The 19,234-nt window shown below is 40.9% G+C and overlaps 1 protein-coding gene across 3 annotated transcripts in view; it reads left to right on the top strand.

Moving 5' to 3' along the window:
• Positions 1-19,234, top strand: part of KIF18A (kinesin family member 18A) — a 76,945-nt gene that overhangs the window by 30,729 nt on the left and 26,982 nt on the right. For all 3 annotated transcript variants that reach the window (XM_075837725.1, XM_075837724.1, XM_075837726.1), the window contains 5 exons: positions 9,088-9,264; positions 10,692-10,766; positions 12,025-12,134; positions 16,751-16,913; positions 18,064-18,228. In XM_075837725.1, the coding sequence (XP_075693840.1) occupies positions 9,088-9,264; positions 10,692-10,766; positions 12,025-12,134; positions 16,751-16,913; positions 18,064-18,228 (690 nt within the window). The remainder of the gene's footprint in view (positions 1-9,087; positions 9,265-10,691; positions 10,767-12,024; positions 12,135-16,750; positions 16,914-18,063; positions 18,229-19,234) is intronic.

Below are 19,234 nucleotides of genomic sequence, written 5' to 3'. Positions count from 1 at the left end.
ACTTCTCTTTCAGGAGCAGGCAGGGATGGTGCAGGAGAGACATGCTCTGTGTTTACCTTGCATTGATCTATGTAATATCCAACAATTTTAAGATTTTATTTTGTTCAAAGAACTTATAAATATCTTAAGATTAAAAGTTATTTGGTTAAATTACCTGCGACACTAAGAACGTATATGAGATTTTGTGATTATAGAAAATCTTCTGTCCCTTTACTTAGAACTAGTCAGGGCCCACAAGGTCTTGACAGTCTGCATGTATCTTCAGAGAAACCAGAATAAAGACGTGGAGGAGTCACAGAATGTAGTTCTTTCCACTCACAAAGTGTCCATTTACTTCCTTTTGTCTGTCAGTAAATGTCTCCACCGCTGTCATTACACGTCCCTCTCCTTTCTCCATTGTTGTACTAACCCAGTAAAAAGCTTTACTTGTCGGCTTTCAACGACTGTCTGGTAATACCAGCACTACAAAGAGGAATTGAAAATGTATGTATCATTAGTATCTATTTCTTTAGATTAGTTTTCTTGTTTGTGTTTCTTTCGGGTGGCAGTGGAAGTAGCAATGTTGGCTGATGAAGTATATTATGACTTTTTTTTTTTTTTCTGGATATATTCATATAGGCAGGGATGAACACATTACTATAGACTTATTGGGCCAGATTAAATAATGCTATCTAAGATTTGGACCTAGAAACGGCAGTCCGAAAATGTGCAGAATTTAACATAGTGGTGCACGCTGTATGATAAATTTGGTATATCTTGCTAGACGAGCTAGACACGTTTCTCTTCCTTATACCGACTCTTGGTTGGCTTAGTTTATGGCTATTTTTTTTGTGGCAAGTTTTGGTGCATTTAAAGCCATGCCCCTTTTTACTAGGCCATGCCCCCTTTTCAAGAACGTTTTGAAAAGTGTCCAGTGAGAAACAAACTTCTTTTCTTTTTGCCGCATTTTGCTTCATAAATAGGTCTAAGAATTGATGCAACATTATGCGCCAGAAATGTGCCACGTTTTGGCACATATTACGACCAGGTCTAGGCGCAGTCACTTTAGTAAATCTGCCCCATTGTGATTTGTCCAACCTTACATATATTCCCAATGGAATATTTCTTGCATGGTTTTGGAAACTCCATAGCATTGGAAAAGTAAAAAAAAAAAATAATAATATTGTTTCGCCTTCCCTGTTTCGTCTTGCTTTCCGGAAATCTGCCCGCCCCACCCCTGACAATAATAGCTCATGTTTTGTATGTTTTTTTATTCATTATATTAGTTAGAGATGTAACCAGCAGGAGACACGCAATTGGAGGTTTTACTATAGGATCATGTGTTCTATGAAGCTGAGAAGTAAAGGGACAAAATATGTGCAAAATATTAAACATCCCTGGAGTCTGGCATGAGTTTGTCTTTGTTTTGGACCTTTTTTTTTTTTTTGTATGGTTTACATATATTTTCTGATGGAAATTATTTTGATAGCTTTCAGTCCCATACCTTAGGGATGATGTGTAGTGTATTTCTGTACTGTACATGGGTTATATGTTGCCAACATGTAACATGCTTCCTTATAGTCTTCCAGGTAATTGTAGCCGTGTAGTTTACCTCGTCATTTGTTCACAAGGCCCATTTATATAGTATCCCCGCTCCCCTCTATCCCCGCAATTAAATGTCATATTTCTGCTGTAAGGCCTCTGTTTTACTCACTTCTTTGCAGTAATAATCTTTTTACAACTTCTTAGCTTAACATTAAGTTTACATTTTAATGCTTTTGTGGGCTGTACGCATAAATGGCACATTATAGTTTGAGTAATTCGGTGTTGGAATAACTGTGTGCACACATTTATATAGGAATAAAGTTATTTTTGTGTGTGTATATATATATATATCTCTATCTAGCCGAACTAAAGTCACATTGAGCTGGGGGTTAAATTAAACATGGCTGAATATTGTATCTTGTTGGTATTTGCAGAAAGCGCTTTAATATTTGCTGTAGGAGTTTTTAAAGGGGTTGTCCAGTCCGAAAACATTGAGGGCCTATCCTCAATATGGGATATCTATATCTGATCGGTCAGGTTCTGACTCCTGAGACTGCCGATCAGTTGTTCTGAAGGGGCCGCATCGCTCCTACGGGGGGGGGGAGCCTTAGGGCTTGCTGCATACTGTTTATATGGTATATTAAAGGCTATGTACACCCTTGACACCGTGTGTGTATATGTATGTATGTGTATATATATATATAATGTGTAATTGTGCATCAGAGTGATTGGTTCAACTTCCAAAATATATCTTATTAAAAATTACTTTTACTTTTTGAGATACAGCTGCTTTGTATTCTGTATACAGAGCAGCTGTATCTTACCGTAAGACCTGAATCCGTCAGGTCCACGGGACTGACTGGCTCAGTGGCAGCAGGTCCTGCTGCGATCGATCACATCTAAGTTCACAACTTAGATGTGATCGATTACAAGTGGACACGCAGGACGGATTCAGGTCTTCGCAAACTATACAGCTGCTCTTTATACAGGATACAAAGCAGCTGTATCTCAAAAATTACATCACAATCACACTGATGCACAAATTTTATTTAAAAAAAAACCGATGTCAAAGGTGTACATAGCCTTTAAACTCTATTAAAATAGTATGCAGCAGGCGTCAGGGTGCTGCTCTCATACACATTAGATTGGATTGGCCGTGCAACCCGAAGGTTGTGTGTGAGCTTCCACTTGGTAGTTTCTATTACAATCTAAGTGTTTTTCCTTGTAAACTTTTCATGTTGACCTACACGGCACAGGAATGTGAATATGAAAGTCACATAAGAAAAATGACTGACACAGAGACTGGGAGGAGAGAACAAGACAATACCTACGTCATGACCTAAAAAGTGGCTGTCTATAGTTGCAACTTCCTTTCTACCGTAACCGTAGGAAAGGCAGCTCTGAAGCACAAACTGTTGCTCTAGTGAATTACTGTGCAGACCATCAAAAGGAACGTTTATGAGCCCATGTAAAGTTACGTTATTTGGGAGCAGAGGCACTTTAAAGGGGTTTTCTTGGGAAGATAAATAAGGGATCGCTTGTGTAGTGTCTGATCTGGCTAAAAGAAGGGGTCCAGAGCGGAGGATCTACCTCTATGACGTCGGTATGGACAGGGGTAGTCCTTGTGAGAGAGCCTCCTTTTTATTCCAGTTCTGTGGGAATCCTACATTAGCTGCACGATACAGTGACGCAACACATCTGCTGTTGTTCTGCCTTATTCCAAGCACCAGCATTACATTGCAAAACTAAACAATATGTCAGGGAAGGGTTTTCTCTTGAAAATCTTAAATTATTTTTTTTGTGTTCCTAAATAGCCTGTAATTAAAATAAGCATTCAATAGAGCATAAAGCCCCCAAACTTGTTTACGTGATCTAATAAGTCCAATATGGCTCAGTTGTCAGATCCTGCAATGCTCACATCTGTGCACCACTACAGCGTTCCTACATTCTGTTGTTTTCGTAAAAAAAACAAAATTTTTTTTTCTCCCCAAAACACCGGCTGCGTAAAGTAAAATAAGCCTAGACTTTACTCGTTCCCCTTCAGCTGTTAGAATATATTTTTGTAAACATGTAATATTTACTCTCTTGTTCTGTATGTTTTGATTCATAATTTATTGTTTTGTATCATAATTTAAAGAGGAGCTGTCACCTCTCCTGACAAGTCTGTTTTAGTGAATAATTGAATTACCCATAAAACAACAATGCTGTAGCATCTTTTCTTAGAACTCTGGATTGTGCCGCTACTCTGTTTATTCCTCCTGGAAATGTATAAATTATTTAACGCCTGAATGTTACCATTTCTCCTGTTAATAGGGTATGTCCCTACACACTCTGACACTGTTATAGAAAGTAATTATTTATTCGATGGGAGTCTGACCACTGTAGGGGCTCTGTGCAGCACCACTGCTCCTTCTGAATTGTTCCCTACGCAGAGCCGCTCCTTCAGGCGCTATGCTGGTACTGCACCTCAGCCCATTCACTGTTTCTCTCTACAAAACGTCTGGCCCAGAGTGTTGATGTGTGGGAAAAATGCAGGATGGGAAGAAGGCGCTTCTGTACTCGATCTTCCCGATCAGCAAGTGATGGCATAAGCTACGATGTTAAAACCCTCTTAATAAAATAGTCATGCTTTTTTTTTTTTTTCCTGATCTTCGTAATCATGGCACCGCCTTGGCGGTTTTTACAAAGATATTGTAAAAGGAAGAAAAAAAAAATGCTGTAAATACGATATTAAAATGCTATTTCTGGAGGCCTGGTTGTGTGAATAACATGTAAGATGGGGGGGGGCTAAACTTATCCGCACTCCGGTTATATTGAATCTTCTGTTGGCCGCACTGTCTTATCAGCCCTATCCGTACGAGGTCGCTGTCTCCCAAGTCACTGCTGTGCAGGTTTGAACGTGTTACGTCTGTTTATTTGTGACTGCAGCGCGAGAAACCATGGCTGCACCACTTGTGAATTTGCATGAAAGAAGAGAAGCGTGCAGTGACCTGTTTTTTTTGTGGTTTGAGGGTGTGTCAGGTGCCGATATGTATCGAAGACTTTGTGCACGGTATGGAGAAAGTGTTGTGTCGCGAAGAAGTGTGTATGAATGGATAGAGAAGTTCAAGCAAGGTTGAACGAGTGTCAGCCGTGAAGAAGGAGCCGGACGGCTGTCCGCAACTGATGACAACATTGAGCGTGCATCCTCCCTGTAGTCCTGATCTGGCCCCATCGGACTATCACCCGTTTTGGTCCCCTGAATGAAACCTTACGAGGACGAATATTCAGGTCTGATGAAGAGGTGAAGACGGCGGTGCTTCCGTGGCTCGCAGCCAGAAACACGTTTTTAATGTGGGAATACAAAAGCTTATTGACAGATGGACAAAGTGTATTGACAAGCAGATTATGTAGAAAAATAGTGTATTTGTCTTTTCTGAAAGTTGATTAAAATAAATTCTACAGAGTGTGGATAATTTTTGACTCCCCCTCGTATATAAAATTGTGTGTTTGTGTTCAGTATTATAAGAGCGAGTGCCTGGATTTAGAGTCGGGAGGTTACGGTCAGACGTGCTTTTTTTTTTTTTTTTTGTAGAACTAAGTGGATTGTAAGAAGTTTTGCATTTATTAGACACATGTGGCATGTCAGCGGTGTTCACTAAGCCCGTGAACTACCATTACATTATCGTCTGGAAGGCATGGCCCTTATTGGTATGTAATGCTACATTACAAAAAAAAATGTGAGTGGAATGTTTTTATTGGCCGACTTTTATAAGCTTTATTTCTAGGTTTGCATAACTTGATTCTGTCAGTTGTTGTGCCAGATATTTTCTGGCATAACAAGTATAGCATATGGTGGCTTCTTTTCTTCTTTTTAAGGACCCAACATGTTTGTTCATTGCACAGGAATTCCTTTAGTCTACATGAGAACTGTGTAATTCTTCATTTCTCCAGTGGTGGTGGTGGCGCTGCTGGGGAATCTAACAATTGCTGCCATATTACCCCACAATTTACAGATGATGGTTGGGGATCCCAGCAGCAGAACACCCTGTGATACCCTTACTGTTTAAGGGGTGGTTGACAACGTTTTTTGCAGGCAGAAAAAATTTGTCTCTAAATTCCTTCAGGAATTTTGAGGCAGCTTTTGAACTGACAGCCCTTTTTTCACCGGGTTTTTCAGGTTCTTTTGGCCGGGCGGTTGCATCTAATGCAAGGACCGCGAAACGCAGCAAAAAAAAAAAAACTTACATCTAGCGCAGCTGTTTTTTCTGCCTCCTTATTGATTTTAGTTGGAGGTCAGAGGCGTAAACCGCTGGAAGATAGAACATGCCTCTTTTTTTCAGGAACATAGATGCCTCTGCCTCCCATTGAAATCCATGGGGGCGATTTGGGCTGCTTTTTTGGCACAGATTCCAACGCGGTTTTCTTGTCAAAATCGACCTTAAAGGGGTTCCCCACTTTCTGACAACTGATGACCGGATAGGTCATGAGTACAGGATCTGTGGGGTCCGACACTCAAACCCCGCACAAATCAGCTGCTCCGGTGCCTCCGTGCACTGTACGTACATGCCGGAAGTACTCTGCTCCGGCCATGGAATAGCGGCCGAGCTGCAGTACTGCATCTCTGCTCCTATTCAAGTGAATAGGAGCGGACCTTCAGTTCTGCAGCATGGCCGCTATGCTATGTACGGAGCCAACTGCTTCCGGGCTCCGTACATAGCATTATGTGCCACAACATCCGGTGACCTCAGGCCACCGGAGCGGCTTATTGGTGCAGGTGTCGGACCCGCACCCATGAGATACTGATCCAGTGGATAGGTCATCAGTTGTCAGAAGGTGGACAACCCCTTTAAAGATATTTGTTATTACAACATCAATCTATTTTTGTGCATTTATTACAAATGCCCATGGCTTAAAAATATATATTTTTCCATTATTGTGTAGATGTAAGTAAAGTTTAGTTGCCAAGGAAACCAAAACTTCTTTATTATTGCTTGAATTAAAAACATAAGGTGTTACCAGGTTGTCCTTCAGGTTAAGTGAGGTAACGCCTGTCCGTTATTTGCTGCAAATACTCCCTCACCAAGGCTCCGCAGTCACTTTATGGTTCAAACTTTCTTGATGGTAAAGTACAGATGAATATGTTGTTACAATGTAAACAAAGTATTCTGTGTTATTTATATAAACACACCGCAATGTGTATACGGCACTTGTACACCAGTGTGATTACCTAAAGGTTACATTTACCTTTCAAACAAATTGTTTTGTTATTGCTCGTGAGTCTCAAATGAACCAAATTTGCAAGTAGTCTTCATTAAAAATGTCCTGCCGCTTTATGTCTATAGCTGCTGTGCAGATCTATTAATCTCCATGGTAACAGACAACAAACAAATCCTGTGTAGTCTGCTCTTGCAGTCATACTCCCCTCCAGCTGTCCTCTACTGCTTGCTGATCTACCAAATGTATGTTAGGTAGAAGTATGGGATAGACTGAAGGCTGTTCACGCCAATGTGAACAGAGTCGAAACAAAGGAGTCTGAATACTTCGTTACATTGAGCACACAAAAAAGTCACTGCATGTCATGCTATTTCCCTCCCTACATGATCTAACATATTTGCTAGTCCAGAACCCTTTAGGCCGGGTTCCCTCGTTGCATAAACGCTGCAGAATTTCCTCTAAGGAATTCTGTGCAGAAATTCTGCAGCATTTACAGTAGCAGCAAAGTGAATGAGATTTAGAAAATCTCCGCCACATGATGCGGAGAAAAAACCCAGGAAAGTCGTGTGAAACAATTTATGCCGCGGGTTCTGTGTGCGGAGATGCTACGTGTTTTGGCCAATTGACTTGAATGGGGAGCAGATGAGTTTTGTTGCTGTTTGTAAAGCGCTTACGCAGCAAAAATCTCTGGAAATCCGCAGGTGCACATATACTTTTGATTTAATCAATGTTTGACACTAAATCCGCAGGTAAAACTGCTGTGGAAAAACCGCAGTGTTTCCACATCAATCTGCTGTGGATTTCTGTGACTGAATTACTACCTTTTTTTTTTTTTTTTGTCTTTTTTTTTTTTTATAGATCTCCCTGCCATTTTTTTTATGACAGACCTTTTGCAGCTTGACAGGGAAGATCGCAATCACTGTAGCCCATAGGAATACATTGTGTTGAACATGCAATGAGATTTAGGCTATGTTCACACGAGCGTATCGGATTCACGCACATGAATCTGGACAGTGTGTGTTGCGTTGTGCATCAGTGTGCTTTGCAAGTGGCACAAGTTTTTCACTCACTCGCAAAGCACATACGGATGTGCGCGTAGGTGGGCACAGAGGTGCGTGGTGCGGACTCGCTGCGTGAAAACTCATGCATGTGTGAGCGGCCCTATTGAAATCAATGGGTCCGTGTGCTGCGCGTGATTTTCAATGCGCAGCACACAGACGTTAAAGAGGCTCTGTCACCACATTATAAGTGCCCTATCTCCTACATAAGGAGATGGGCGCTGTAATGTAGGTGACAGTAATGCTTTTTATTTAGAAAAACGTTCTATTTTTACCACTTTTTGAGCGATTTTTAGCTTTTATGCTAATGAGTTTCTTAATGCCCAAGTGGGCGTGCTTTTACTTTAGACCAAGTGGGCGTTGTACAGAGGAGTGTATGACGCTGACCAATCAGCGTCATGCACTCCTCTCCATTCATTTACACTGCACTAGCGATATAGCTATATCGTTATGTCAAGCCACATACACACACTATAACATTACTGCAGTGTCCTGACAATGAATATACATTACCTCCAGCCAGGACGTGATGTGTATTCAGAATCCTGACATGTCTGAATCTTTTCTGTGAGATTTCCAACAAGGCAAACGTAATCTCGTTTACATCGTAATCTCGCGAGATTACGTTTGCCTTGCTGGAAATCTCACAGAAAAGATTCAGACGTGTCAAGATTCTGAATACACATGACATCCAGGCTGGTAGTGATGTATATTTATTATCAGGACACTGCAGTAGTGTGCGTGCGTGCGTGCGTTCATTCGCGATATCGCTAGTGCAGTGTAAATGAATGGAGAGAAGTGCGTGACGCTGATTGGTCAGCGTCATACACTCCTCTGTACAACGCCCACTTGGTCTAAAGTAAAAACACGCCCACTTGGGCATTAAGAAACTCATTAGCATAAAGCTAAAAATCTCTCAAAGTGGTTTCAAATAGATCGTTTTTCTAAATAAAAAAAGCTTTACTGTCACCTACATTACAGCGCCGATCTCCTTATGTAGGAGATAGGGCACTTATATGTGGTGACAGAGTCTCTTTAATTCACACTCGTGGGAATGGGCCCTTGCTTTAAACTATTATTTATACAAAATATCAAGGAAAAGTAACGAGACATATTTTTTTAATGTTTCTACTGTCTTAAAAAGACCATCCTTAGGCTTATTATGAAGACAACCCTGTGACAGTCATCGTGTATGGACATTATTATATACTCATGTCCTCTTTTATTACAATGGACAGATTAGAGCAATGTATACGTTTTCCAACTCCGCAAATTATTAATGGAGGACCATGCTTTGTGTGCCCTTTAGACAAAGAAGCAACATATACCTTACCGAAACAGTAAGCTTACACGGCTCCTAAAAGATTCCCTGGGAGGAAACTGCCACACTATCATGATCGCTGCTGTTAGCCCCTCTTCAGTGTCATACGATGACACGTACAATACTCTGAAATATGCAAACCGAGCCAAGGATATCAAATCTGCTGTAAGTGAAAATCCTAACATCGTTTTTCATTCTGCTCAATGTTTAAGAGTGTTCCTTTTATACTACATGTTACATTTTTATGATCAATCACAAAATGAAATCGTATTTCACATAAAAGAGGATCTGTCACTAGGTCATATAAGTTCAACTGTTAAACTGACCTGAACAGCGCTGTCTCCCTGATTCCAGAGCTGGTTTTCTTTTTTTCATAGACCCTCCCCCATTCGGGAGATATGTCCACTGTTATGTTGGCTTCCTATATGCTAATTTGCTCCAGTTAGCCAGCTAGAAAATTAGCATAGAGGGAGCCAATAGAACATTGTCCTATCACTGGAACGGGGGTCCAGGAAAAAAAGAAAAATCGCGCTGGATTCAGGGAGACAGATATTCAGGTCAGTTAACCAGTTCAATATATAAATTATCACCTAGTGAAAGGTCTTCTTTAAAGGGAACCTGTCACCAGCATTTCACCTATTGAACTTTACTTATCCCTCACTAGCCGCTGCTATTAAAAGTTAATTGCCACTATCCCCTCTCCTAAACTCCTCCAACTGTAAATAACGGTCTGCAAACATTTTGCGGCTTTTATCGTAATAATCCGGTGTCCCTTTGTGCGCACACACCAGAATAGGACATCAATGCACAAGCACAGGATTTTGTGTGCTGGGGGAAGGCGAGGAGCTGTCAATCAAAAGTAAGGAGGTGGGGTAAACTCGGAAAGACTTGAGGAATGAAGATTTGACTCTTTTCATACGAATATTTGACTCTTTTCTGCTCATTAGCATACGGTGTGGGAACACTAAAAAACTGAATACTTTTATAGGTTATATAGAAATGATTTTTCACCCACTACCACCAGGTATTGCTGGTTTAATCTGTGATAAGCTGGTGACCGGTTCCCTTTAAATATATTCTTCAATACGTGTCATTCCATGTTATTAAAGCGGTTGACTGGTTTTATATACACTGTTATGTTTGGGAACTACATGAAATAGCCATAGCGGAGAGTGTCTACAAACAGTATCCCTTGTTGGAAGACCCAGCAAGTGTAATGCTTTACTTATCCTGTGGTGGCGCTGCAGGGAAATTGAACACTGGCAGGCTCCCCTGCAGATTACTGCTGATGGCTGGGGGTCCCAGCTATAATCATCTTATAATAGAGGGAACCTTTTAAAAAAAGAAAACAAATATTGTACAGAATGGAGAACCCCCTTTAAAATATATACCGTCACTGATTGCGATAAGCCATGTTAAATGAATTAACATAAACTGAGTTTAACAAAAAAATTATTATTTTTTTTTTTTCATTTTACTATACCTAGTTTTCATTTCTCGCCTTGTACTTCTAATCTAAACCGAAATACATAGTCTCGTTACTAAAACACAATTCAATAATTGAACACTTACAATTTTGCTTATATTAACAGGTGAAGAGTAATGTGGTTAGCCTAGACAGTCACATTAGTCAATATGCTAAGATCTGTGAGCAGCAAAAGAAAGAGGTATGTTTATATTTCCCCTTGTGTTATGGGGTTTGTTTTACAGTCCAATGATTGGTTTAAGTGTGAATTTATAAAAGGTATTTTTTCCCCCTCATTTTTAACTGCAATTCTGTTTTTTCATGGACTGCTATGGTCGCATGTAATACATTTCTCCTGTAGTGGCCGCTGCAGGGGAAAGGAGCAGCTGACCGCAATTTACTTGAGCAAAATCAGCTGTTTGGTGGGAGCCTCAGGAGCTGTACTCATGGCAATCGGCTGATCACTGTGGCGACTCTCATATTAACGGGCTTCTCTGTGATGAGACCGCTGAACAGATAAAATAGGCAAAATAAAATGCTAGTCTGGCCATATTTATTTTTTTTTTTTGAATGACCCCTTTTGCTCTCTGGAACAGGGGAGGTCCAGGCAGACAATGACCACATATCTAACTGATATGCAATCAATGTTATTGGTTGCTAAACCTCTTTAAAAAGGAAATCTTAATTATTTGTGTATAATGCTTGTTTGCCAAATTGTTCCTCAGTTGTACACTTTTTTTTTATTATGGTAAATTTGGTAATCTCACATTAAATTGAGGGATTATCTAGGATTAGAAAAATGGTCTGCTGTCGTGTGTGTTTTGTTTGGTTTTCCTCGGGGGACGTGGCAAAAGCGCCACTCTTGTCCATGATTTTGTCTGGTATTGCAGCTTCTCCTTACTCATTAGAATGGGAATTAGCTGCAACACTGGAGGCAGCCCATGAATAAGGCTATGTTCACACGCAGTAGCAAAATACGTCTGAAATTACGGAGCTGTTTTCAACTGAAAACAACTCCTGATTTTCAGACGTTTTTGTAACTACTCGCGTTTTTCACGGCGTATTTTATGGACGTTATTGGAGCTGTTTTTCAATGGAGTCAATGAAAAACTGCTCCAAAAACGTCCCAAGAAGTGACATGCACTTTTTGACGCAGGCGTCTTTTTACACGCTGTCTTTTGACAGCGACGGCGCCCTCGTGGGAACAGAACATCGTAAAATCCATTGAAAGCAATGGGCAGATTTTTGTAGGCGTAATGGAGCCGTTTTTCAGGAGTAATTTGAGGCGTAAAACGCCCGAATTACGTCTGAAAACAGTGTGTGTGAACATGCCCTAAGAGTGGTGTTTTTGCTGGGGTGGGAAAAAAAACTTTTTTTTTTCCCCCCTCTAATCCTGAATAAGCCCTTTAAATTAACTGAAAACTCCATGGATCATATTCAAATTGTTTTTTTATTTTTAGATTGCAATGCTAAAGGAGAAGTTAAAGAACTATGAAGAACAAAGGATTCCAGAGCAAAGCAAAAAGAACCAGACGTCGGCCACAAACCAGCAGGAGGCAGAAATGAAGAGGTATTTTCTATGTTAAACAATGTGAATATCGATACCGCAGATGGTCTTCATATCCAGTTGAATTACCTGGTTTGAGGTTTTGTGACCCTTTTCCACAAAATTCTTGCAGGGGCTTTCGCTGCTGTTTGCAGTCGGAGAACTTCAGTGGTCATGCTCGGTGTAGTCAATGTGCTGGGCATTCATAGTTTATGTTGAGCGTCACTTCTTACAGCCACCATGGATCTGACTCATACTGCTAAAAGGGTTAATTTATTTTTATTTATTTCCTGGGTCACGGAAAAGTGGTAGTGGCTTCTTTAGTCTACAGTTTCCAGTCCATACCTATAAATACCTATATTTGAAGAAATCCTGCAGCACTCGAGTATAGCAAAAAATGTGGTTTATTCCATCAACAAGGGTGCAACGTTTCTGTCCTACCTTAGGACCTTTCTCAAGTATGTGCTGCAGGATTTCTTCAAATATATTCTACAGTCTTTGGATCGTGATTACCTGCTGGGCACCCACGTCTATATTGGAATTTGCTTTTGAGTGCTGCTACTCTCTACTTGTATCAATACATATATTCATCAGTACAGGAGGATAATCACTACGCCATACCTATAGTCCTAATTAAACCTTCAGGCCCTAGTCCCGGAAACCTATAAGGGTAGATGGTAGGCTGATTATACAAAGAGTCAACAGAAGATTGGTCATCAAACCTTTCTGACTTCTATTGCTTTGACAAGGACATCCGATGCTAAAATTGTTTGTAATTTATTTATATAAAGCATTTGCATTGGATATACCCGTACTAGGAATGTACTGTTCATCGCCGAGGTGCTGGATTGGTTCACACCAAGGACTGAGATAAATGTGACAGTGACATAGATGCAGACCCTGAGCACTACACCCCCACATAGACTGGCATTCACAAATATGTTGTGTGGGCTGTCTGCATACAGCTATTCTTCTCCAAATGAAATCTAGCCACAATAAGACATGCTCTTACATGGAAGAAGAAATATATATGCCTGCGTGTATGTGTTTGTTCCTTTTGAAGGAACGCTAAACTACAAATAATTTATAAGCGGGAGATAAACTTCCCCACACTGTTTGTCAGTCTGCAGGACCTTTTGCATGATCTTGAAACCAACCGTATTGGGATATACTCAGACGCGTTTTGACTGCACTGCCAGAATATACTCTTATAGAAATCTTGCAAAGAACACAAGTGTTATTATTTTCTTCCTGATCTTTTCCATTCTCCGCTGACTGAGTGGGTACATCTCAGTCCCATGCACACGACGGTAGTTTTCATCCGTAATTACGGATCCGGTAATTAAGGATAAAATTGCAGACCCATTCAATTCTATAGGCCACCGACCCCTTTTTGTATATTCACGAATGTGTGTCCGTGGCCATAGAAATGGTCCGCAAAATATAGAACACGTCCTATTCCTGTCCGCAATTGCGGCATAAAAGTCTGAGCGCTTCCGCAATTGCGGACAGCTGCGGATGTGCATCCCTAGCTATCGGATCCGTATTTGCGGAGAGTAAAAACCCCTTACGGTCATGTGCATGAGGCCTTGGCTTTCCTAGTTGCCTACTTTGATTGGTCATATTGAAATTCCAGAAATCTGTTCCTTGGCATCTGAATGGGTTTGTTTTGCAGCATGTACAGGGATTTCTGCAAGCATCACTCAGATGAATAGGAGGATCACAGAAAATGCAGCACATCTTCTGTGTGTGAATATACTCTTACATCTTAAAAGCCATTAGATGAGACAATGATTTAGTTATTGGACAGCTCGGTGGCTCAGTGGTCAACCAAGCACACTATTTATCCGCATAGTTTGGATGTTGTCCCCGTAGTTGTGTGGTTTTCTTCTGAGTTCTCCAGTTTCCACCCACACTACAAGAAAAAAAAATAACATTTGAGAGCCAGGCTAATGTTGGTGATGACAATCTCTGTATAGTGCTGTGAAATGTTTTAGTACTATATACTTGTTTGTTTTTTTGCAGCAAGATACAAAAAAAAAAAAGTGCATGTGTATATAATTACACATGCATACATATACACCCTTTTTTTTCTAGTTTCTTGCAGCAAAAAAAACAAACAAATATATATATATTGCAGGCTTCAGCGGCCCGCCACTAAGCAATGATTAATGGAATTTTCTGGTTTCAGCAAATTGTTAATGTTTTGTATAATTTAAAGTTACACAATTTTTCAATATACACGGTTTTTAAGATCTCTGCTTATTGTTATTCAGTAGAAACATTGATTGTTTATTTCCAGTGGATGCATTTCTGTCCATGGACATGTGATGGACACACAGGTGCACAGCTCGTTACAGTGTGTGTATCAGAGCTGTGTCTTCTAATGATCCCAGCACCTGTGTGTCCATCACATGACCATGTAACGATCCCAGCATCTGTGTGTCCATCACATGACCATGTAACGATCCCAGCACCTGTGTGTCCATCACATGACCATGGACAGAATTGTATCCACTGGAAGAAAACAATCAATGTTCCTACATAATAACAACAAGCGGAGATCTTGAAAATGGTGAGAAATGAATACAGACAGTATATTGTAAAAATAATAAAATGTAATAACTACATTTTAATTACACAAAAAAATAACATTAGGTTGCGGAAACCGGGCAATCCCTTCAAATTAAAAAAAACTGCCATCGTAGCTGTTGGCAGGAGTAGAAAGCCCGCACAGAATATATCAGACTCCTTCTCACATGACCAGGTCACTGAACTGAGCATGCACATGGAGCATCGTAGCAAAGTAGGGTACCACCTTTACGCACCCCGCCAGCAATAGCGTCACAAAGTTGTCTTGGGGCAGGGCGAGTGTTTTTTTTTCCGTGTCTGAGGCATGGGGGCTAATGCTACATGCGCAGTGGCACTTCTCTCTGCGCTGCCAAAGAAAAAAACGATTTAGTGTTACTGTCCACAATCGGAAGGCGCCTAAATGGCGAATTAATACAATTATTAGATTAGTCGCCTAGCCCTATCTCATTGCTTATATAGCACCATCATATTCCAGAGCATTCTATGCACATTGTAAACATAGCCACCCCTGTCTGCGATGGGGCTCACAGTCTCCTTTCTAACCATGGCATTACTCTGACACTGGTTCTGCCTGAACTTCGCAAATTCAATCTAAAATGCATAACCATTTCATGTAAAATTCAGATTTGAGATGTTTGAAATACTTCGGTGATGTTTTTGAATAAAAGTATATTGCACACGCAGTAGATAGATATATAGATAATATATATATATATATATATATATATATATATATATATATATCTCCACTACGTGTCGAATATACTTTTATTCAAAAACCTCATGGAAGTATTTCAAACATCTCAAATGCACATATATATTATGTGTGTGTATGTATATATATATATATATATATATATATATATATATATATATATATAATATATCCTTTTCAAAGCTATATCCCCTTAAATGTGATGTCATCATTAGATTGATGATAAAAGTGGATCTTCACTGACTCTGGCACAGAACAGACTTAACACAAGCTTTCCGCAACCTGTAGACTTTTCTGTATTAAAAATTCAACAGATCAGCATCACCATCCACGTAATAGGGAATGCGCTGAGAATTACAGGAACAGTCTACCATTTTCATTAAAACTTACTGTTGCGCATTAGCAGAGCCGCACAGCTGAGGTCTGAACTGCTCAAATGTATCCCCAGGCTTAGACCTAACACATTACACTGCCTTTCCCCATTCTGAATAGTCAGGACATAAATTATAGCTTGTGTTTGATTTCTTTTTCTTTCCCAAGAAGGTTATTGAAAAAAATAAAATACAGTAAAGAGCTGCTCGTTTCATGTCTTGTTTGCAAAGATGCTTTAAGTTCACATGAGCAGTATACTGGTACATTAATGTTATTGAGCACAAAAAGCATTTCCTACAAAATTAATGTGGTCACCAATCTCCTAAGTGAGCAGTAATGGCAATTTTATAGAGCACCTGTCACCATTTTTGCTCCTATGAAACAAATATAGTAGGGCCTTCAGGTTCTGTGAAGAATACCAAGAGGCAACAGTGCCTGGTACTGTAATTACAGAATGGACTGCGCTGCAGTGCCAGGCACAGGCGCCTGCACAGATGAGCCACTGTGTCTGTTTAAACAATGACCGTGCCGCAGCCTCTTCATTGGGCTGAACAGCAGCGGTGCAGGCCATGGCCTCTTCATTGGGCTGATCAGCAGCGGTGCAGGCCATGGCCTCTTCATTGGGCTGATCAGCAGCGGTGCAGGCCATGGCCTCTTTATTGGGCTGATCAGCAGCGGTGCAGGCCATGGCCTCTTCATTGGGCTGATCAGCAGTGGTCCAGGCCATGGCCTCTTCATTGGGCTGATCAGCAGTGGTCCAGGCCATGGCCTCTTCATTGGGCTGATCAGCAGTATTGCAGGCCATGGCCTCTTCATTGGGCTGATCAGCAGTGGTCCAGGCCACGGCCCCTTCATTGAGCTGATCGGCAGTGGTGCAGGGAGTCAGAACCCCACCGATCCAAAATTAATTGCCTAAGGTTAGACAAACCCCTTTATGCAGAAGTCCTCCTTTGATTTGCAGGTGCCAAGAACTTCTCCGCTACATTTTTACGAACCGAGAAGAAATACGGGCGGAGTATTGCAATTTGGAGATGCGTTTGAAGCAAACAGAGCTAAAAGCCATATGCCAGAGGCAGTACCATGAGCAGATTCAAATGATATGTTCCCAAGACGAGACATTAAAGGTGAGTCCTGCAGAGGTGAATGTCATGCAGTATAGTGCGACGTCTCAACCTGCCAAGTTATGCAGTCTTTGTAAAAATTAAAAATGTCAGAAGGCTTAAACTTGATTAAATGCCATATGGTTTTCGCTTGTAGTGTGTCTCCTCCTGCACAGTGATGATCTTTTAAAGGAAATACATTTACAAAAAGATTACATACACTCTAAGGATGCGTGGCGAGGTTTTCAGGGAAAATGACTGTTTGCTTTCAGTGGACATATGGTTGGCATCTCTGAACTGCCTTAATTCTTGAAAGTTTAGCTACAGAACTCCGAATTGGTGAGAGGACCATATGCTGGTGTATTTGATTTTGAAATTTTCGTCTTATGAACACGTTCACAATTTCAAGCACATATTAAAATGAAAGTTCGCATTTACAACACGTAAACTAGCAACCTGACAGTATAAGATTTTATTTCTTACATGAGTTTAGCTTGGCAGCTGTTTCCGGTTAATGTGTTTTTGTAATCTGCTCTCGTACCTGAGATGATGTCAAAGTAACTATAGAGACGGCAGCTCCATGACGGACAACAGGAAGGGAACCAAGTTATATGCCTAAAGAAATTCCCAAGACACCGGAAGTTAGATGATGCCGACCTCTCCTTTGTTATGAATAGTTTAGTCTTATGCTTCTATGCCCCTTCCCGCCGTGGAATAACTGGATGTCTGCTAACATATTGGATGTGAGAAGAGCTATAGAAATCCTTTCATGAAAAAAAATTAACATGAGATTGTGTGTTGAGTATGATGGACCTGTGTGCTGAGTGAAAACCTAAAGGGGGTGCGACGGTGGTGATCGCACCCTCTCGAAAGTCTAAGGGAGGTCCCTTTGCCCCATATTAGAAGACCAGCTCCACCATAAACCAAAATTAATCTGCGCAGAATTTTGGAATTATTTCAAGGGTGGACATTCACTTTAGCTTCGATACTGGTATCTACATGTTTCTCAAGCTACAAAAATGTTGTCATGTCTTCTCAGTGCTGTTATCAGATACATAAGCCGAATGAGCCAGAAATGTGGAAATAAAATCTAATACCCCTTGAAACGGGGCTCTAAAATAATTCTTACACTCTTTACACCTTGTATGGTAGTGTAATGCAGACTGTATTGTAGGCCACTTTGAAGAGGGATCACAGACTTGAGGCTCTGAAGGCCAAGCAGTCCGTTACACAGAAGAGAAAGCAGGAGGAAATGAAGCGTTTCGAGGAGAACACCAACTGGCTCCATCGTCTGGAAAATGAAATGAAATTGCTGGGTCCAGACAAGCAGGTTCCAGTGGTAATAACTTGCTATTTTGCTTATTGACTACGCTTTGTGTTTTCAAATCTTTAATCTTAGGAGAAGAGGTGTTCGTTTTGCCGAATATGTATAATTTTTACAAAAGTTTTGATTTCCACAGTCTAATTATTTGGCGTAGGTAGCTTGGGCTGCTGGGCCATGTGCCCCGGTTGCTTAATGGCAGGGAAGGGGTGTCAATGACCTATTCTGCTTTGCCAAGGGTAATGAGATAAAGGGCTAAGGAAGCACATTGAAATATTTTACTGAAATAAATCACTGCTATTTCTGGGCTTAGGAGTCCAGTGGGTGGTCCTACTCTGTGATTGGCAGATAGTCGCACTCAACCATAGATTGACAGCCATCCCTGTATGAGACCGCCCAATGGACTCTCTATCCCACAGAGTGCAGGGATTTAAATGAATACGTTACAGGCTATCCTAAATGTTTTTGCACAAAGCTATATATTAATTTGTTCAGCTCCTCCTGCTTTATAACATGCAGTTAGGATTTTTAGTTCGACATGCCAGGTTTCCTTTAATAGATCCAAAAAATATTGCTACAAAAATTCTGCCATCACTAGGAGGAGCGTACTGCATTCTGTTTATACACTGAACTTAAATGGGTTGTGCCAAGATTGACATTAATCGCCTATACCCAGTGTAGGTGATAAATGTCTGATCGCTGGAACCCCCACTGATCACTAGAACAAGCTCTGTACTCTGCTGTCTCCGTCAGTTCCATAAACTTTGAAAGGAGCGGCAGCACGCATGCTCCACCTCCGCTTCATTCAAGCTCCTCCTCACTGCAGATGTGTCTTGAAGACAACTGCAGGCAGAAAAATATTTAGAGTCAGATTTTGACCTGGCAGCAGAACACTTGCCGTGTTTTTCACTGCATTTTTCGCCCGCGGGCTTGGCGGCTGCAGGCAAAAACCGCCGCGAAGAACGCGATCTCTGCCTCCCATTGATGTCAATGAGGGGTCAGAGACGAAAACGCCCGAAGAAAG

The sequence above is a fragment of the Rhinoderma darwinii genome, chromosome 9 (genome assembly GCF_050947455.1).
Source record: "Rhinoderma darwinii isolate aRhiDar2 chromosome 9, aRhiDar2.hap1, whole genome shotgun sequence".
NCBI lineage: Eukaryota > Metazoa > Chordata > Amphibia > Anura > Rhinodermatidae > Rhinoderma > Rhinoderma darwinii.
Note: the sequence above shows the minus strand (reverse complement) of the source record. Positions and strands in the feature narration are given on the sequence as shown.